The sequence below is a fragment of the Ruditapes philippinarum genome, unplaced genomic scaffold (assembly GCF_026571515.1).
Source record: "Ruditapes philippinarum isolate M1 unplaced genomic scaffold, ASM2657151v2 ctg7123_1_1_1_1, whole genome shotgun sequence".
Taxonomy (NCBI): Eukaryota; Metazoa; Mollusca; class Bivalvia; order Venerida; family Veneridae; genus Ruditapes; species Ruditapes philippinarum.
The window spans coordinates 21,508-45,032 of record NW_026859369.1 but is presented as its reverse complement, the minus strand read 5'-3'; the positions used below and the strand labels follow the sequence as shown (position 1 = coordinate 45,032).

The following is a 23,525-nucleotide window of genomic DNA, read 5'->3' as shown; positions in this document are numbered from 1 at the left end:
TTTCACCAGAAAATGTCTTCTCGTCTTTTAGAAAAGCAGGAATATATCCTTTTGATAAGGAGATGGTAAATGAGACACAGACAGCACCTGCTTCTATATACCACACAACAAAAGATACAGACAACAGCTCAGATGATGTAAATGACACTAGTACTGTTACTATGAAAAATGTAAATGAATCATCAGATATTAATACAAAAGTTGTAGAATTTTTTGATAGCAGAAAAATCACTTCTGTTGTTCAGAGGCCAAAAAAGAAATGTGTGCCACCTCAATCTTTTATCTGAATAAAATATGGAAACAATAAAGTCCCAGCATGAAAAATGACTCACAGAAAACACGAACAATGCAAAATCACTGAAAAAAAGTAAACCTGCTGACAAAAAAATCAAACCTGCTACAGTTGCTTTCTCTTCACCAAAGCCATCAACATCTGGTGTAACAAAAAGTACAGGAGCACCAATTGATGTATTTTCATCCTCAGATGAAGGGTCTGATACAGACAAGCTATGCTGTGTCTGTCAAGAGAGTTTTCCGTCCCAGTTAAGAGGATGTGCCTCCCTAGTAATTGTGAAATGGGGTCAATGTGATTTTTGTGGCCACTGGGTCCATTTAACCTATTGCACTGAGGTCAGGGTTCTTAGAAGAGGCAGCACATTTAGGTGTGTTCACTGCCCAGAAGAATAATTCATGAGACAGTTCATTGTTACAGATAGTTTAAACAGTAAAAGTTAATTTTTAATAACAGTTGAACATTTATTTAAGTAAGTGAGAGAACATGGTTGACTGTGTGTATGTAACATTTAGTGTTAATTAACCTATGACAGTGTCTTACAGCACTTGACCTAATTACCGCGGAAACTGTGATATGACGTAAGAGTTCAAAATGGCTCCCTACACTTTATATTTTCAAAACATTTGATGACACTGAAAAGATTTTAAATGGAAATTGACCTAGATTATGAATGAAAACATATGAAATTTAAAGTATTAGTCTGGAATAAAGAAGGTAAGTTGTTTTATTATTTCGCCGTATTAATATGAATACTTAGTACCGCAGAAATAGAGATAAGCGGTATATTTAACCTAAATAGAAGAGAACATTTTGCTTTCGTTAGAAATCAAAAAATGCGCACAAAACTACGACATTGTAAATGTGACTACTTTCTCTTTTGAAATGTCAAATTATATCGTTTTAATATTTTTATATGATTTTAGCAAAACTTTATGTGAGAATTCACAAAGAAGAAGCCTGCATTAACCGGTTTGTTTTGAAAGCCCAATGTGTACCACACCATACTATATTATCAACATACATGTATGTGTATATACGTCATGTGATGGAACAAAACAAACAGTCTTACCATCAATTCTACATAAGGGTATTTCAGGTAAACATACATGTGTATACGTCATGTGATGAAACAACAATAAACAAACAGACTTACCATCAATTCTACATCCGGGTGTTTCAGGTAAACATGTTTCGTCATCCGTACAACTTGAGCACGTGGATAAGGACGACTAAAAAAGAAAAAAGATGTTAATGAGTGTTTAGAAATATAATATTGTATAGTTATTTTCATTGCCTACGTTAGGCCGCTTTTGAGCTTTTTACGTGTAAAATTGCCACAAAACGTGGAAATGACAAAAATGATGCGGCTAAATAAGCAATGATACCTGAAACGCCAATTTTATTTCGACTAGTGTATGACAAATAAGGGCCATGATGCCTTTCTCCAGCGGAAATTACCACATCTTTCGGTTACTTATTTTGTATAAAAGTAATTGTCAAAGTAAATCATAACCAAGAGCCGGTTGAACCGGGTGATGCTGCCCGAATAGGTTTTGGACACAGGAAGGTATACATACCTCTTGTACTGTCAGAGCTATGTCACAGAAAAGTTCAAAGTGTAAAAACAAGTAGCGACCCAAATATTGCGCAACACATCGTATCAATATGATCATCATTCTGTAAAATAGTTGTAAAATCCGACTTCAAATAACGAAGTTATGCTGCTGGACACGATTTTGCTGCAAGGTAATGCTATGACATTCATTTTCAAGGTAGCGACCCAAATGTTGCGCGCTACACGTCGTCTAAATGTGGTGATCATTTCTGTGAAATGATTGTAAAATCTAACTTCAAATAACGAAGTTATTGGCTGGAAACGAATTCAGAACGTACGTACATACGGACAGACGACCTGAATAGGTGCTGTAACGTCTTTGACTTTCTGTGTATTTAAATTGAGCGTGACTATTTAATTTAGCAGATTGTAATTATTGAATATTAGATCTACGAATATCTACTAATATGCCGATCTTATGAATGCTAGTTCAGCTTTTGAATAAAATACAGACAACACAACGAATCATGACTTTTGTGTTTGGCTACTCCACTAACATGACACACAAAAGTTCTCAAACTTACCATGTCCCAGTCTCCTTTATTCCCAAAAATCACCCCGAGCTGTCTCGTGACATACACATTATCCGACGTACTCGATATCAGGTCACATGTGTGTAACCGTAAAAAATAATTAATGTAACGACATTTACGAATATTTTTACACTTGGAAACACAATCTTGAACTGAAATTTCTAGAAGTGTCTGAAGGCGTGTAACGTATTTCGGATCAAGCGGTAGCAATGTGTTAAAATAAACTTTCTCTTTTATTTTTCCATACACAATCATTATACAAATGCCAAAACACAACAATGAGAACAAAATTTTCATTGTTTTTATTAAACTTTAGATAACTTATTTTTTATATTAACATTTTACGGAGTATGCATATCGGTTCTTCGTTTAATCTACTAAACATGATAAATACTTCATACTTAGAATAATATTATCATACTGCTCGATTAAATTTGAAAAAATAAAAAGCATTTGTTTATTTACATTATTGAATTGGTTTATATATGTTTGCACAGCAATTATTTTAGATTTACTCTGCCACTACGGTACTTAGAAAATTGTTCGTTAATAGCCGACCATTCTATGAGCTGATAATAGGTTTATAAAGGTATCGACCCATCGGATGAAAATGACAAGTCTCTTCGGCAAAGCCATATTGACAGTGCCCGAAATATTACAAACTCGTATTTATTCATCAAACATACAATCGAATAAAGCGAACCATAAATATCTCTATTTATTTATATACTAATATATGAAATATTGAGAAATATTGATGAAATCAAATGCTTATTTTCATTTTCCGTATTTTCACTGTAATTTTTTTCACTGCAGTGAAACATATTTTCCATATTTTCACTGGTGTCTTGTCGGACTACTTTCTTTTAAATTCTGCCATTACATAAGCTTTAAAGGAAAGTCTTACAAATTTTAATGTAAAAAATGATAGAAAAATGTATAATTATAATAAACCGAAAATTCGAAAATATAAGCTTTTTTTCTATAAACACATGATTTATTTTCAATTTGTGGTATGAAAATCATCATATTTCACTCGTGGCTACTCATGTTATATTATTTTCACAAACTGTAAGCAAAAGTAGTATTTTGACTTCCATACAAAATAAAAATTCACTATAACAATAAAAATTGTCAACAGAACAAAAGTAGCAAAACAAAAGAAAGTTCATGTATATGGCAAACAAGTATGTATTTTTCATATTTGGTAGAACCACCTTCAATCCGCATTAACTCCGATGTTATTATAGATAATCGTCTAGGATATTCCGATTGAGAATAAATGCCCAAGTTTAGAAATATTCAAGTCAATTCAAGTAACTCAATTTATTTTAAAATGAGGGTTAGTTCAATTTGCCAGAAGGCCATTCATAAGGCAGTTACGGAAACGTTAAAAAGCCTGCATTAAGTGCGGTCATGTAAGTCGATTGATTTTGTTTCTAATACAAATCAATTGATTCTGTTCATAAGTATTAAACATAAACGATTATTTCGCCAAAACTTTTCTCGGTATGATTGAAGTTTTGTCTAGGCAAGAAGGTAAATTTTGTCTTTTGAAGAACATTTGTCGTTCTGTCAAAATGATCTTGAATGACTTGTCCCAAGGGCTGTTATGGCCGAGTATAACGACAATACACCAAGAACTAAAAAATGTATCATAAGATTAAAGTTTGTAGACGAGCAACGGCAACGTCATTTGCCGACAAGACTGTAACAATACCCCCTTTTTAAAAAAAAAAAAAGTCGAGCTAAAAGTGATATATAATCTTATATATGTATCTATACCATGTATGTTGACGTTGCGATCTGCCTGGGACAAAACGTCAATAAAATTATAGGTCTATGTAGCAACTTTATTGTTTATAGACTCAAGTGTAGAACCGGCTAATTTTTGTGAATGACCCACATAGATATTAATTTTTGGAAGAAAAATATCAGTATATTATCCGTGTATATTTATGATTGTTCAAACACGCAGTTTCACAATTCAAATGATAAATTCTTTTTTCCTAAATTTTATTCGAGTGTGTCAAACTTTAAAACCAGAATTATATGGCTCTAAACTTTATCCCTACAGAATTATAATGAAATATTTATAAAGGCTATGAGAAAAAACTACCTGATCACGTCAGGTAGGCATCCTTTTATTGCCCAATTAAATTTGCACCTTTTCTCCGTGTTAAATCATTTCGGAAAAGTCTTCACTGCTTAAATCACGGGTAGAAATATAACAATTACAAAAACAAATACACTTCGGTGATTTTAGTAAGTTTGCTTTTCGAATCAAAAAGTTTGCTAACTCTTCTCGTTCACATAAAACTCTAATATTATTGTTCAACAAATAACCTATACAATACACCACAGGCCCTTGTTGTCGAATAGTACCTTGGGAGGGTTTTAATCTGATGAGTGTTGGGAAACAATAAAAAGGGTTTTTCCCCGGCCCATAGCCGATATCGAATGGTATATTGACCCCGATGCCGTGGGATCCAATGAGTCCTTGCGAGCGAAGTTTGCCGGCATTTGCGTTCGATCCGTTATCAATTAATCATATCTTCGCTATGACGTAGAAAAAAAATATTTTTTATTAAAGATACAAACCTTATACCCCAACTCATCCTTGAGTAAAAAATTATTTTTAATTTTACAGAAATTTTATTGAAAATTTACATATTGTTTTATGAATATGTTAATTTTGAATAAAGAAGAAAACTGGTGTATTATTTGGAAAGTCGTTCTGCTTATAAGGTCAAGTATAAGCTTTTTTAAAAAAATGCCACTATATATTCATATTGTGAATATCTATACACATACTATAACCTTAATAATACAAAAGTAGTTACAGAAGCAAAAGATGTTTCAGGTAATTGGTCAGTGAGTTAGATTTTGGAGACCAAAATCGGGCACTAAAATATAAAAAAAAAAACCTTTTGAAAAATGAAAACAGATTTATTTCTGAGGCATAATGGGCCTTTAACAAAAGAGTTTTCTCATCTTTTCGACTTCCTTAGCGTTATCATCTTTATAGAATATCGTGAGTTACCTTGGAATGTGAGAATACTTCTAAGAAATGTCAACTTTGCAGTTGTGAGGATCTCAACAAGTTTGCCCTGACATGCTTGGCACAGTGCCGCTCCCTCTGCCTGGGTATATAAACTGTTACCCCGGACCAACCTGTTTGTTATCACAGAATGTAAAAGTAAAACGTAAGGGCATTTATCTAGAACGTCTTATATTTAGATGCAACAACAAGTATATCTAATCACAAAGTTCAACCCGCTGCCACCTTTATAAACAGATGTTCCTTTAAAAATCCGTTATATAACAGTAAAGGTAACTACTGAAATGTGATCGTAAATATATAAGTTCATTCAATGATAGATATTCTGCCAGCACATAAGCCGTAAAAGTTTAGCAGCACTGGTCATCGCTCATATAATCCATTAAACAAAATTATTCAGCATTCAACACTTAACAGCATATATACAAAGCACAAATGTGCGCTATTTAAAATAATAACAAGCACTTGTTCAAATTTTCAAAAATAATATTAAGTTACTAAATTCTGTGCTCAATAAAAAGTAATTACCAGCGGCTCATTATACCATGTAATTAAATGATATTATCAGTATTGGTATACGATATTAAAGTTTCAATTTCGTGCTTTTCCAGTGTTTTACTGGTAATATATAAGATGATTAATTTCGGGTAAACACTGGTGAAATTTATAAAATATAATTTTCACTGCAGCCCGGATTCTATCTGAATGCAACTGAAAAGAATATTATAATTAATGGAGGTAAACAAAAAAAAGAATGTAAAAAAATTCGCGTAAATTTTTTCCTTTTTTTAGGAAAATTGGTGAAATGTCATTTCATACATCTGTAAAAATGTAACAAAATTAGATAAAGTTTAAACAGAACTTAATTTCAAAAATTTTGATGATTGACTCTTGATGTGATGGACGTCCAAAGGAAATGCACGAAGTTAGCAGCAAAATCACAAAAAATTAATTAAAATAATTAAAAAAGAATGAAAAAAAGAAAATTTTTTGTTTTGCGTGGTAAGGTTGAAATTTATTTAGAATTCTTTACACCGCTATCATGATTTTTCACTCGTGGCTACACCACCTGCGAAAATTTTGCATCTGGTGTTCACTCAAGGAATATATTTTAATCTTACAAAACAAATAAATATCCACTATTTTTTTTTAACTACATACACTGACTAACATAAAATAATTTAACGCATTGTTTAACATTTATAAGACCTATTATCATAACTCTGCTAATAGTATGTATACCAGCACTTATTTATATCTAAAATGAATAAAGTCTTAAATATTCATGAGAACTAATAATACTCTTTCTGAAGAGCAAGCAACAAAAATTACCAGTATTTGAAATTCGTGTGATCACTTCAGTTTTAGTCGTTTGGTAATTTGTTGTCAGGGGGCATTGACTGGCATCTGCAAATATAAAAACAATAATTTCACCTAGTATGAATTAATTCTTATCTATATAGACAATCGATGGATATCAATTAAAAATGGCCCCATTTTATTATGTTGCAATTCGGAAGAGTAAAAAGAATAACTGTTTTCTCAAGAAAAAAGGCATTGACATTAATTTTCTGAAATGGTGAGAGCTAACTTATAAGTATTATCTTTTTACATTCATATTCCATTTTAGGTGTAGATCTCTCTTGGTCCAAAAAAATCATTGTCTATCTTTTGATTTTTCCAGGAACATAAATGATTGTTTATGAATGAAAAAACAATGATATATAAGAACAGAATATCCATACCTTGCGTGCAAGCATACATGAAGACCAATTGGCCATTGCTTCACGACGTGATCAAACTACTTCCGTTGTTACTATATCCTGTAGCGCATGCGTACTTTAATCTAGCTTCAACTTTAAAATCATTTCCGACAACAACAGTACCGCTTGAAACTACTGGAGAGCCACAGCCTAAAGAATAAAAAAAACGCTGTCTTAGTAATGTAATAAACCTGTAACATGATTATTTATCTATCTGGCTTTAAATAAAAGACGAGTGTGACGAAAAAGTGTTGGAACACAATACTAAATTCCATATTCCGGTATATACCGGACAAGGCGCTTGAATGATAAAATGCTTAAATGTCCCCATTTCACACGGCGAAATGTAATTTATGACGCCTTATTTATATATTTACACCGATATATACACAATAATGAATAAAGGATGTAAATATCGGTGTAAAAAGCGATATTCTTTTATTTTGTGATCATGATATCTGCAAGCGTCTGGAGGTACTTCTCTTAACAGTAGAGAAAGACACGGTGGAAATTAGATCCGAATTTATAAGATACATGTATTACGTGAATACTATTCAAATAAAGTGCATTTACGTATACGTACGCAGGGAGCACTTTCCCTGGGTGTAACTGACTTACTGCGAATTCTGAATTAGCGTTCACTCTGCAATTTCTATTTTATTTATAGCTAATTTAACCATTTGTTACAAGTTTATTTATTTGGCTATCCATTTGCTACAATAATTATATCAAAATATTGAAATATCTTGACAAGGATGTATACATACATGTGTTTCTTGAAGTACAAAAAATCTATAAAAAAAAAGCTAGACTTTTATTAAAATTGCCAAAAGACTTACCATCAATTTTACATCCGGGTACTTCGGGTATACATGTCTCGTTTTCGTTGCAGTTGGTGCACGTGTCCAATGCCGTCTGAAGGTAAATACAAATACTATACAGAAAATGATACATGTATATTATTTTCATTGCCTATTTTATGTCGCTTGAGGAGGTAGCATCTAAATTACAAATATGATTTCTGTCATACACACCGCCAGTAAATTAGAATTAAGATTTTTCAATGGACTTCAACTTTATTTCTATTGGTTTAACAGGAGAGGGGAAGGGGCAGTCAGTGGTGGCGAGGTGTCGGGGAGAGGGGATATAGTTTCATTCATGCAAATATATTTAATTGTATTATATGAATATAGTTGTATGAATGAAATATATATATATTATGTTTCACTTCAGGGAAGAGGACGTCGTCGAGTACTTTTTCTACAGATTACCTATATAGTCCAGGTCATCCATTATCTAAATTGCAATGCAGTGACTTTATTTGAGAACACTTTTAAATTCAGTGACAATACAATACTGAAAACTTTTTCTGAGGAACAAACCGTAAATAATTATTTTTAAGCTCGCCAAAATCCATATTGTATTTTTTGTTTGTGTTTAAAATATATTTGTGATTATCTGATGTAAAGTTAACAACTTACGGTGTATTATAATCTTTAACCTGCTGAGTTTTCTAAACTTGACTTGTCTAACTTCCGTTTATGGAACTGTCCGTTATATGAAGGTGAAAAGTTGGACAATATAGAGAATAATCAAAATACACAAATGGGCAGACTGGCTGACTGTATACTACTGGTGGTAAAAACTAACCTATTTTGGTTCCAGCAATTGAACATTACGACAATTTATTTATTCATTTTTTTTATTTAAAATTTCAAAAATATTTATGGTGTTTTAACTTTCAAATATTTCAAACAGTAAAGTTTTGTCAATATTTATACTGCTCAAAGAAACATTTATTTATTTTTTTGAAATAATATAGTTAAAACTTACCAAGTCCCAGTCCCCTTTTTTCCCGAAAATTACCCCTGGCTGTATTGTGACAGTCATATTATCAGAAGTACTCGCTATCAGCTCACACGTGTTTGACCGAGAATAATAGTTAATGTAACTACATTTACGTAAATGTTTACACTTTGAAACACAATCTTGAATTGAAAGTTTGAGAAACGTCCAAAGAAGTGTAACGGCACTGTTTTGCCCTTGTGGAGAAGTTGACCGCGCTAGAAACGTGTTATAATAGACATTGTCTGTCATGTCTCCACACGCAACCATGATACCAATGCATAAACAATATATCAAGTACGCAGCCTTCATTTTGCAACTGAAATTCGCTTAAATTCTCGTTAGATGTTTAATAAAAGATTTGTTTTCCTTTTTATCTCAACATCGCTTCAATGTTAGTCTAAGAGACAAACATATGTCATGATTTTAAAGTTGAATTCTTATTGATATATCAATTTAAAAAATATATATATATTTGTTCGATTTGGATAAAACTGACTTGGTGATTATTTTGTCCAAATAATTATGTGCTTCCGTTTTCAGGAATAAAAAAAATAGAATTTCCGTAACGCCGGAGATTTCTTATTGACACGTACTTTAGCCTTCTGCAGTTTAAGAACTTTTTGTAAAAGAGTTATCGATATATTGGCTGAAGTTTTGAATTTGCAAAGAAAAACCATTAAAGAAGAAACAGTTGCTTTGAATATGTTTTATATGGTTGTATGTTACCTTGAATGGAGTAAACAGCTTGTAATTCCGGTACAAACTTCGTTTGATATATTATATTTGACGAAGGTTGTACCGGAACACTGTATCTTTAATGAAAATAATCAACTACTTGTCACATAAAAGGTACTGTAAATTATGGTGGCTGATTTATGTCATTTCTCGTCTTCGTGTCCGCTCTTCGTGTCCGCCCTTTTGCAAATTTATTTGTCTTCAACTTTCGGGGCGAAGACACGGCCACAAGAAGACTCAATAAATCGGTCAACTATCGTGTCTGAGTCTTCCTCAATTTGAGGCAAAGAATCGACAGCACGACAAATACTTATAGGACGCCGACGCGAGGATTCTTTTAAAAGGACAGCAACAACAAAAACATAACATGTCGATAATTAAAAAATGTCAATAAAAAATGCTTGCCTGCCCTTAGAAGTCCACCCAAAACCCCCCTATCCCCCCAAAAAAAAATTAAAAAAATAAAATAAAATAAATAAATAAAAAAATCAATCAATCAATCAATTAATCAACCAACCAACCAACCAGCCAACCAGCCAATCAATCGATCATTCAGTGGTATACTTTGAAAAAATGAAAAATTTAACTACAGTAGTATCATTAAACTTGAATATTCATTTTCAAGCTATATAATAGTTCATAGTTTATTTTACTCTTTGTATGACACACTTGACTAGTTGATAAAACAATCTTTATATCTCAAATATATTACCTAATATAAATTATATTTGTACATTTTACTATAGCATTAAACATTATAACATTTATAACGAAACAGTTAATACACATTTCAGCGAATTTGTGGATTTAACAGTTTAAATAATTTTCCTTAAAGAAAACCCTGTAAATAAGATTTCTTTGAAATCTTTGTATACTTTGTAGAAACAACACATGCGCGTGATTTTGGAATCTTACGCACGTGCAAAATGTTCTATATAAAGACATCATTTTTTTCAACGTAATTTCTATATTTTTTATAATTGGATGAAAACTGTAAATAGCGTCTTTCGTCAGTTTAAAGACACATTTTGCCCCAGATGTGCTTTTTTTATCATAATTTTTCTAAAGCTATTATTTTTGATGTCCGGTTACATTTTCCAAAATTTTCTCATAAGCCAATTACCGCAGTACTTTTTTATACTGTTGCTTTTTGTCAGGGTCTTTCGATGAAAGACCCTGCTTTTGGTAAAACGTACAATTGGTATTTTGTATGGAAGTCAAAATGATTTTACTTTATTTACATTTTGTTACTTTAATGACTAATAATTTAACACTTTGCACCTTTTCCTTCATGTGATTATCCATCTATCATGCTCTTCATCAACTATCTAGAAATGTCGTCATGCGTTTAAAATGTTTGAATAATGGATTTAAAGCATGTTAGACGATGTTTAAAAACAATTGAAGAAAGTAGTATTAAACGTGCAGTATTGTGTAATAAAGAAAGCAAATGTAAACATATTAGTATTTTGACTTCCATACAAAATACTATTTCACTATAGTTATACCATCTGCTATAAAAATTGCAACAGTATCAAATGATAATTCATACATTGTGTATATGGCAAATGAGTTTTTATACTGGAAACTGTAACAAGATAACAAAAGTAAAACGTTTTATGAGAAATAAAGATGGTATCATATTTGAGACATAATGGGCCTTTAATGTAACATTATCTTAGTATATGAACAAATATCTTGAATTATCAGTGGTGCTTTAATACTTTAAATTGGCATATTGAGAAAGAAATGTTATTACGTCTGAACAAAGAAGAACACGCATTTTGGATGAAATTTCTTGAAAGTTTGTGTTAACAAAAAAAACAACAACAAAAAACCCATAGTAGGAAAATGGTTGATCAGATAAATGTTCAAGTTGTCTTTCCTTGAAATGAACATTTGAATTCATGAAAACAAATTCAATGACCCATGCTTTTCCTGTTATCATACTCTAGTAGACTTTAGACATTGCATACGCCTTTTAAATTTGAAAGTTGTTGAATTAAATCAGAACTGAATGCACCCATATAACCCCGAAATCACAAATCATTCTTTCTTGTATCTTAACAATCAGGGATAAAACAATTATTCTGTGTTTCATATAAACCCTTTTGGTTTGTACAAGAATTTATGACAGTAAATTACTTTTAGCCTTTTCCAACGATATTAATTCAATGTTTAGGAGAAATAGTTTTTGCTCAATTTTCGTCGCGCTGCTAACTTATACCTAAAAACATAAACTAAAATACATTTAAAGCCCTTCATTTTACTGTCATTACGTAATAAACTATCAATTAACCCAATGTTTGCCAAAGGTTGAAAAATGCTATAAATGCAACACATTTATAGTTTAACCATAATGCTAAGGCAATCTTATTAAAAATTCTGACACTCCTCGAGATTTTGTCACTTTACACAAAAAAGAAGTAGAAGGGAAGAAGAAGATGAAGAAGAAGAACTATCCTTCACACTTGTTTAGAGCTATCCTTACAATTTTATTTTAGAATGACAAGAACTATCCTTTACATTTTATTTTAGAAAAGCCAATGAAATGCACAGAATTTAGTTTATAATTTTAAAATAACCAATGAAAATTCTTCTTACATTCAGTTCGTCCTTGTTAATACATCAGGAAGTCAACCTGAAAACAGACCGACCTTCGGCCGAAAAAACAAACAACAACAAGCGGTGCCAAGCTGCCAATAACCACTGCTTAAGCTTCCATGTCTATCATTTCTAATAATCGAGCAAGCAATAAATGCGAGGCAATTGAGCGACTTTCCGGATTCTTACGATTCTTAACGGTACTGTACTTTACCCTATGCTTGCATATATAGGAATTGTACCAATAAGGTGATCACACTTAAACAATCAGCTGTCAAGCCTCTTGATCGCTTACTCGAAATTCTCCTCTTGATCCAATGAGTGAATTAATCCGAGATGAACTTGTCAAAGCAAGAATTCCCATAAAAGACAAACCCTCTTACTTAGATTCGTCCCTGAGATTAGTCCATAAATGCTTATATCCTACTGATGGGGAAAGAAAACAGATCAAATAAATAAATAATAAAATAATAATAATAATAATTATAATAATAAAAACCCTTATGCATTGGCTTTGTCTAGAACCTACAGCATTCCTACCAGATTGCACCATTAGTTGAGACTGACAGTTTCGAAAGTCGTTATTCCGACTTATTAACAAATGTGTTAATAAGTTTGAGAATTTTTTTTTACTCCTTAAGTTTGTTAAAATAATAAAATGGATCTAGATAAGTACGTACGTCATTCAACTCTTTGTTTTAATGTATGTATCCCGTGCACTGATCGAAATATTTCTTGCGCATATTATACGTTTTGTACTTGACTCTGAATAATAAGTAAATAATTATGATAAAGTTATGAATAGCTTATTCTTCGAATTTTGATAACTGGCTCATTGTTTTCATTAAATTCTGACAAATCTTATAATATCAAGAACACATAAAAATATATTAAATGAAGATATAAATCTTATAAAAAGGTTTATGAAGAATATTTGAAAGCTTTACATAAGAATTACAAAACACATACACAAGGAAAATCGTAAACGTAAAAAGAGATGATGCTCACAAAAGCTTTAAATGGAAAATTTGAAAACCGCAAAAAATCTTTGAGGAAAAGTGAAATTTATAGAGAAAATAAGTCTTCATTTAAGAGTAATAAATGTCAATTTTGTCAATCCATATATAGAAACAAATATTCTGTTTTAACATTCCCACATAAGCTGTGATAAATGGTGTATTCAATTTTCAGAGAAGGATATTTTCAGATTTGACTTTTCAAAGAAAAGTCTTAAACCACTTAGTATAAATAAGACTAGCCGCTGAACATTTGTTCATTTTGCGCCTTGCTGATTATATCACAGAAGCCTAGAGAGGATATTAGTTTCAAGGTAAGTCATTTATACTTTATATAGAAGATAAATTCTCTTTTGTTAAACTTTGAATTAAATGAAGATGTCCAGAATGGTGACGAGATATTTTTAGCTGAACCATTACTTTATGCTTTTGAGATGATTACTGATTTATCCGTGAAATTTCTTCTTTTTTTTTTTGGATAATTTCACGGGGAAAATTATCATAATATAATTTCTCACTTTCAAAGAAGAGACTACTTTTTAAAGATTTTCCTAATGTGGTACCTCACTTTTATTTATTGTAAGAATTCCGACCTATCCAGGGCTGTTTAGAGCAAAACTGAAATTGATAAATAACATGTTTTCAAACGTTTATCAAAAAAATAAAACTTACTTCAATTCATCCAATATACCGACCACCAAATTCGTCTGATAAAACAGTCTGATAATGACATTTCCTTCATCATGCAAAAATATGGCACATTTAAGTATCCCACGAGTAATAACTGTAAAAACTGTGTTAAATCAATGACAGTCATCTCCTCGAATGATAAGAATATAACCAAGCGTTCGTAAGAAAGACTTTCAAAAGATCCCGTATTTCCAAATTCCTAGTCGCTTCTTGAATGTATATGCATATATCAACAATTTGTTATCGCCTGTAACAATCAAGGAGTAAGTATTCTTTCTTATGATAAGTGTAAAATTATCAAATCCAAATGAAATCCTTTCGAATCAAGCACATTTTTTTTATTCTTTCCTCGCTTGAAATAAACAAATTTTAAAAATGGCGGCCGATTGATATGGACCTGTATATCCTTCCGCTCTATTAGTGTAAACATTTGAAACAGAATTAAGTTCTGATGTAACTTTTCAATCTCTTTGAAATGTTTGTTTTAAAGATTAATTATAGTCGCCATTTAACTTTAATTTTTTCGATTTTTTTCCGCTAAGGACTCCTTGTATTTATGAAAAATTCGTTTAGCATTTAGGCTACCAGTGAGGTTAACATATTTCAATATTCAAGTTTTCAAGTTAATATTGAGGAAAATTGATTTAAACTTGTTTTTACAGAACATTTTGTTTGTTTGTTGTGTAAGATGTGATTTTATTTCATCTCGTGAACTTCAAAAAAGTATTCTCACTCGTCGCTACGCCACTCGTTGGAATACTGTTTTTAAAGCTCACTCAATGAAATAAAATTTTGTCTTAGTAATACACAGAAACAAACAAATATCCTCTATATATTATCAGACAAGTCCTGGCGTTATTTTTTGTCCCAGAATAAGACTAAACCTTAAAAATCTTCTAATTCTCTGACATCTTTAAAAACGAAGTATAAAAACATATCTTGCAAATCAAATAAATATCTTCATAACTCTGTCATTATGTTATAATACTTATTATGCAAATATATTTCTTATATAGTTATATGATAAAATCTTAATGGAATAATTTTTAGTGTTTGAGTTTCTATATATTGTTCAGATGGCCACATTTAAAATTAACATATGTTATTTGTTTTCTACGATGGTATATCTCAATGTGTTACGTACTTAAAATAATATATATAATGATTCACTTTATTTTAATTCAATTTATTTACTATGCAACTTTAGCTAGAGAAACAACTGGTAGCTAATTCCAACTAATTTCAAACATTAATTATAATAGTCTTAATATTTATTTCATGACTGTGATATTATATATGTAATATTACTTTTCTCGTATTTAGATGTTTTATGCATTTGTTAATATGTTAATATGTTTATATGTATGTATACACGCCATTATTGTTTATGGCAATAGACATTATGTTTGTGCCTTAATAAAATCTCTTGAAAATCTCTTTATTTTAAGTAGGTAACGCATTGAGATATACCATCGTAGAAAACAAATAACATATGTTAATTTTAAATGTGGCCATCTGAACAATATATAGATTAATATTCACCGAACAATAAAGTCTGGTCAGCTACATATCAGATTAGTACGGAAGAGTATACTGACCCCCCTTATATATTTTTTATGCCTTCAAGAAAAAAAACCTTTGTATAATACATATCTTTAAAAACTTGACAAGTTATATAATATCTAAAATAGATCTTGCAGAGTTTTATCTGTTACTATACACCATAAATCACAAATATGCATTGTTTCTTTGATGATATTTGGAAATTTAAGAGAACAGAATGTTCTTCTTAACATACAGTAGTTGTACACTTTAGCATTTATCATATGAATCTCCTGAAAAAAGATGTATGAATTTATAAATTAAATTAGATTCTCTTGGTATAATAAGTCGCATCTATTATTATAATATTAAATGGCCCTTTTCTCGTTTTGATATAAAAAAAAACATGTATAATCATTAAAAAAGATGTAAGAAATATTTATAGTATAAGTTACTCAAAGTTTCAATACCATTTATATAATAATAATATATATCAGTTAAATTATAACATTTTATATAATACTGGCAAGATACTCGTGTACAGCAAGCGTGTTATCATAACGATCAACTTATGTTAGGAAACATATAAAACATCATCTAAGCTAAAAACTCAGGTAAAGAATATATATATTATATATGATTATATCATCTCTATATCTGTCAAACAAATAATGCCTCGAAAACATACTGTTTTCAAATAAATAAAAGCGTTTACTCCAAGACAACGTCTGCTTCTTGAGGTAGACTTTCAATGAAAAGAAGAAAAAACATATTTCTTATAAATAAAAGTAAGGTCTTAAGAAAGACTTAAGTTTATAATACGTATCTTTACTAGTATAGTAGCCAAAAAACAGAAAAGATCAATATGAACAATATATATAACTTTTAAAAAACCATTACGAACTATGTTGTTATCATGTATCGTCGTATTTTAAACAGGCATATAAAATATATAAGGGGGGTCAGTATACTCTTCCGTAGATTAGTGACGTGTCATACCAATTTATTTAAGATTAAATTTCATTTCTTTTCAGACAAATTACGTATCATATGAACTACTAACCAGATCAGTTACTCCTTATTTATCTGCCCAAATGTTGTATTACATGTATCTAACAACAATAAATATTTTGTTTTTCGTTTCAGTCTTTTGTATTCATATTTTTTAATATTTATATATGAATGGTAATATTTAATTATATTTAAATGTTTGTAGACCATGGGTATATTCAAGCATTGTTATGAAGCTTACCTAGAAGCGTGTCCATGCCGATTTGATTGTAACATGACCTTTAGAAGGTTTACACGTGTAGGGATGGCGTTATTTCTACTTATTACGATACCACTTCAGGCCGCTGGAATGTTCACATCAAACTGGGCGGAGACAAAACAGTGTTCAAACTTTGGTTTGGTTAATACCAAATGTGAAAATCTCACACGTAGTGGGAAAGATGGTAATTATTATTAATTCAAATAAGATATAATACGCATTAAATTCTGTAATGATAATATCTTTATGTAAAATATCAACAAGCAAAGAAATATTACAAAACTACATAAATCAAAAGCTGCAAAAGAACCATGTCAAGTCAGATTGGAACATAAAGTTGACTCCCGGCTCCTCAACCGTCATGTCCCCTTTAAGTTACCAGTGTTTAATTGTTAATTGATATCATTTCATATCTAAATTTTTCTTATTAATATTCAATGCATTTTTTTTTAAGAAAAGGACTTTACATTTTTTTTATTGTCAGCTTTGGATTCAAGCGCCTTTGGATTTCAAACAGTCTCCTTCATCATCCACCTAGCTACTGCTGTTGTCTACATGTGTGTGTGGTGCTCCTTTTATAAAAGGTTCCAAGAAAAAAACGACGAGGATGAAATTGCCATTGCAAAGTTTTGCTTCCTGTGTTTCCTGCCGGCAGCGCTCTTCCTTGCTGGTATACCTTGTTACTTTTACAATCAAATTGAATCAATCAATCAATCAATTGATTGGCAAATGAGTAACTTCTTGGAAACTATTGAAAGAATACCATAATATAAAAAGATTCTGATGAATAAAAATATAAGCAATTATGTGGCATAATTGGCCATTAAGTTCAAGAAAAAAACAATGAATTACATTTCGCATCTAATCAGTGAAAGCAATTACACACAAAATTTCAGCCAATTTATACGACCTTTTGTTATTACTTTATTTTCAGGACTGCTTAATTTCGTCAGCTGCATGATTGTGAGTAACAAATCATTGGGACAAGACTTCAAGCTAGGATATTCCTATTATCTTTGTTTAATTACCAGCATCTTCATGATGATCATTTATGCTATCTTCATTATTGGTTACTTTATCAAAACGTACGCCAAGCACTGTATGTGCCGGTGTCATTTTGAAGATCCATGGAAAACTCATGCAAGGGCAACGGAGAGAACAGCACAGGGAATAACTATCGAGAAAATGCAACACACCGGCAACATTTAAATAACAGAGGACATAAAACTTTACACGAAGGGCAGAGAATGAAGTCAGATGTTAAAATATCAAAACATTAACACGACCAGTTCATATCTTAAATAACTTCGTCAATTCAGAAGCCAGAAAGCTAAAGCCTAAAACCGAGCGTATCATTAACATTGACTTAAGAAATGGGCATATAAAATGATTTAAAAAATACACATGTAACTTACAAAACAACTAACCTGGATAAAATAAGTTCCACGTTTTAAGTTTTTATGACTCTGTAGCCATTTTGTCAAGTTTGCAACCATTTCGCTCGCTTGAGGGAAGTGTGAAACCACTTCACGTCCTGAAATTCGTGTACAGTTTCTAAATTGTTTTACATAGCATAATACAAAATTTGATATTTTAACACTAAACATAGGAGGAAAATGGTTATAAACGTGTACCAACGTATATTACAAGGTAATAAGTGAACTCTTGTTGTTTATCTTTAATGTGTAGTGTGCGTAACAAGGAGAAATAACACTTCGAATTGTCTGATATAAGTAGATTGAAGAGAAAAATCAAGATCAGAAATATGCAAGTTACTACTTATAATCTAGCTTTAGACAAATGCTTGGAATCTTGAAATCTTGCTATCATTCAATATTTCTTTAACGAACCTTTTTCGTTATTGTTTATTAGATTTAGTATACTATTTCTTTCTGAACCATTGAAGGAGAATGCTTGATCTATTTTGTTTCTAGTGGTTTGTCTTGTTTTTTGTAGATAGTTCCCGATTTTAACAATATTCACCCCTTTGCCAAACACGGCAAAAGAGCCAGTAGGGATCAATATTCTATATAATATAATTGACAAAGATAAAATCGCAAATATAAAGCAACAGAGTTTGCTGAATTGTCAAGTTCTTTTATTTATACATATGAAGAATAAGCTATCAAATTTCTATAACATGTATGTAAAAAAAATTTTATCAGTTTTTGCATGAATATTAATAAAATAAGAGACGATCTCAAAGGCGCGGCCAGGGGAGGTAATTATAGCAATTTCTATGTGAAAAACATGTATTGTTAAATAATAGGCTTAAGTTTAATCCAAGTATCTAATCAATTTTTAAATGGTAGGTTTACAATAAAATGAAAATACACAAATGACCTACTATGCATTTTGATAATTTTGTTAAAATAGGAGTAAAACTTTTCATTACACACATAATTTTATATACATGTATATTCTTTAATTACTCTTTCATTTTGTTTGGCAAAAATGCACGATTTGCGCATGTATAAAATGATGTGAGAAATCTAGAAAGTTGATATTCTATAGCACATTCAAAGTATATTTATATAATATACTTCAGAATATATTTTACTTAAATTGATCACTTTTATCCATGTATTGCAAGTTGTAAAAATGTGTGCTAATCCATGCTGTGAAAGTTAATAATGATTGATATTTTCATGACTTATTTTGACTTGTATAATTATAATGTATATACATTTTAAAATATATAATATATTTGGGTTGTTATCTATGCAAAAAAGCAGAAATATGGGGACACAAACCACGCCAAATTCTCGAACAAATACAATGTTCATTTTTTGTAAACGTGAAGGTTGCATGAATCAAAATGCTGCAAATTTTTGTCGCACTTAGTGAATGTGGTTAGACACCCACTATCTGTGACATATACACATGTATCACGAGATATACTAAGTATTGGACCAAATTAACATATATGCCCACATAAGATACCTTTAACAGTTATGTTATATTAATCAAAACAGTGTTATGTTATGTTAAAACGTTTAGACGAAGCGGGTCGTGTTTCATGGGGAGAACATGTAAAACACTTCCTATATCAATACAGATCTGGCTACAAAGTAGGCAATCAAGCGGTTTTTATTTGTTTGGGTCGTCAGACCAAACAAATAATGGTAGCGAAATTTCAGAGTCTAATGTTGTTAATTGCAAACGCCGAAAGTAGTCCACTTTTTTGAAGCGGTTACTTCCCTTTATATGTACACTAACACCGAAAAATGCAGGGGAGATCACTGCGTAAAGATGGTCAAAGACAGGCGAATTAATTTTCAAGCAAAATATTTCCCGAATGGTCGAAGATTTCTAATATTGTTTTATTGTATTTTCTGATCGAAATTAAGTAAATACAAAGCGGACATTCAACCTCTGACACAGAAGTTCACAACAAACCTAACAACAAGTAGTTCTCAAAACAGCTTAAAACTAGCGATTTAAAAGAAAGAAATATTTTTATTTTGTTACAAGTATCCAACAAATAACAACGCATTCAAAGTTTAAAAATAGCGTTGGCTAATAGAATTGTCAATAAATGCACAATCACAAATTACGCGGATGAATATGATTTTATCAATGAAAATACTATTTTTAGCGCTGTCGATTACCGAATACTACACAAACCGAGTAGTGGAATATATAGATTCTACATGTCGGACTGTTTGGGCGAGAAGATTTTCGCTAAATTATTTACTTCAATTTTAAACAACAGGTTTATCCTGAACAAAATACCTCGAAATTAATAAGGATAACAAACCCGAAATGCAATGGAAGTTCTAAATCTAGAATGACCTGATGTTATTCAGATATTATTTGTATAACTTCTCCGTGGTGCAGGGGTAACGCGCTCGCTTCAGGAGTGAGAGGTCTGGAGTTCAAATCCAAGTCGAGGAAACTTTTTTTTTAAATTCTTTTTTAAGTGTCTTTGTTAAGGAAGTAGCCATGATATGCAAGGATAAAGTGTGACTGTCGTAAAAAAATGAACATAAATGATTTTTTGATGCATCTCTAGTTATGCAGAATTCCGTATGTATCAAACTCTGGTGCCTTGCAAAATGAATTATAATACATAAAAATAAACTTATACAGGAAAATGCATACAGATATACAGTACGATTAAGATTGCAAAGATCAGAAAATACCACAGAACTTGCATCCCTTTGATTCTTTATAAATATACATGCTTATAGTAAGCTCCAGGATTATTTACATCTGTGTTAAACAACAGTTAAAGTCGTTACAAGCCCTAATTTAGAATAATATGGTTTTCTTCAGGCCGTTCACATATAAATTCACCGTGGCTGAAGGGTTTTCGCGCTCGCCTATGAAGCGAGAGGTCTGGAGTTCAAATCCTAGTAAAGGCAAACCATTTTTTTTTTTTTCAAATTGTTTAAGTCAAATAAACATTGGATTGCATATCAGTGTTGCAATAAGTCTTATAGCCAATTTACTACAATTAAAACGCTGGAAAGCATTGGTGGCACTATACATATAATCTCACAACCTGCACCTTTCGTACATTCTGAGACCCAAACAAATTCAGCGCCTTTTGTGCTTTGATTCTAGGTGCATTCACACTGAGACTAAAATATTGCGCATACCAGAACATTTAAGTGAGATCAAGAACTCTTCCAAATCATTGAGTTACAAACTGTATAAAAGTGCTATTAATGCAGAGTTATACCTATCAATGCCATTATCGTATTTACAAAAGCGCATGCTGGCTAATTTTCGCTGTTCATACACTCACATGATAGAAAAGGCCTTACTAGAGGTTATACGTTTTGTACATATTGTCACAGAGACAATGTTTATTCTATTGAAAACGAAGTGCATTTCCTAGCTGATTGTTTGCACTTTGTACAGTGATATTAGATAAACTTATTTTAAAGCAGAATGGTTAGTTGCTCCATTAACTAATGAGTTATTTAGTAGTATGAGTGATAATAACTGACAGCATTTTCTCTTTACAAAGTATTTATTAAGAGCTTTTGAATTAAAGGAATCATTAAAATCAAACTAACCTACATCTACACCTCCTTCATTGTCAAATATCTTCCTAATTAAAACACATTTATATCTCTGTTCGTAAGACAAATACTTAAAACATTTTCTATATAATATGTATGGTATGATTTTGATTAAAAAAATGAATAACAACGCTACTATATAACTAAAGTTGATGCCATTTTGAATGTATTTTGAGCCGAAGACATTACAATGCAATATATCGTTGTTGTTATTGAACTGTGAAAATGTGTTAGAAAATCTTATAACATGCACAAACTAACACTTGACCCCATTTACAACCCATTTAAGATCTATCGCAGGATATTTGTACGTAATTCCTTTGTGAATAACAGTTAGCACACGCACCAGAGTAAATAGTAAATATCGGTTAAACCGACATGATATTTTCATATAAAGCAACTCCACTGAGGTCCAAAATCTTACGTAAATTTCTTACACTATACTTACTGAAAGAACAAATCGCCGGTCCAACTAGCATCAACTTTACGCGGCCTCATCCTGTAACTATCCTTCCGTTAAGCCTCTGAGTCATTTATTACAGAGAAGGAGGCAAACTGAGACATGCTTCTATATCATTAGCGTTCATTTAACAATGGATCAGTGTGCATAACGTTAAAAAAACAACCATACCATGCATAATTTTCACGGACATATTGATTGGGTTTCGACTGTTAAATCTCCTGGACATATTACTTGGGTTAGGGCTTAAGGCCCTCTAAGGTTGTACAAAATCTAATTTTCATTGGAATTGGTGAAACAAATCGCCGGTGCAAAAAATGACCAAGCCACGCGGAAATCTCCTGGAAATATTACTTGGATTAGGGCTTTGGGCCTTGTAATGTTCAAAGAAGACCCTCCAAAGTTGTACAAAATTGAATTTGCAACGGAATTGGTCAAATGGTATTTGAACGGTAAGCTCGTAAATATGATAATTTTCCCGAAATTTATATAGAGAAAAAAAAAAATCGCCGGTGCAAAAGATGACTGAGTCTGCGATCTCCTGGAACTTGGGTATGGGCTTAAGGCTTTTGTATGTGCAAAGAAGACCCTCTAAGATTGTACAAAATTGAACTTGCATTGGAATTGGTCAAATTGTTTTTGAACGACAGGCTCGTGAAAATGATGTGTTTATTTCGAAATTTATATAGAGAAAGAACAAATAGCGGTGCAAAAATTGACCAAGCCACGCGGAAATCTCATAGTCATATTACTTGGGTAAGGGCGTTATACCTTTTAATGTGCAAAGAACATCCTCCAATGTTGTACAAACTCGAATTTTCAACGATATTGGTCAAATGATTTTTCAACAGTTGACACAAGAAAATGATGAGTTTGTTCACGACATTTCTTAAGACTTTATAAAAATAAAGAATAAATCGCAGGTCCGAATAGCGACTTAAGAACATGGAATAGTTGCTCTTACTTTCCTCGAGTAAAATCTCTCTGCCTTTAAGCCTTATATAGAAGTGATGAAGATCCTCTTAACTAATACAATTTTTTTCTTTTTTAGTACGTAGCG

General features: G+C 31.4%; 1 protein-coding gene across 1 annotated transcript; it reads left to right on the top strand.

Moving 5' to 3' along the window:
* Positions 1-16,917: 16,917 nt before the first annotated feature.
* On the top strand, positions 16,918-19,681 carry LOC132756254 (uncharacterized). The gene is made up of 3 exons (XM_060747272.1): positions 16,918-17,156; positions 17,457-17,642; positions 17,907-19,681. Exons 1-3 carry the CDS (start codon positions 16,922-16,924, stop codon positions 18,179-18,181), a joined length of 696 nt encoding a protein of 231 aa, XP_060603255.1. The 5' UTR covers positions 16,918-16,921; the 3' UTR covers positions 18,182-19,681.
* Positions 19,682-23,525: the final 3,844 nt, after the last annotated feature.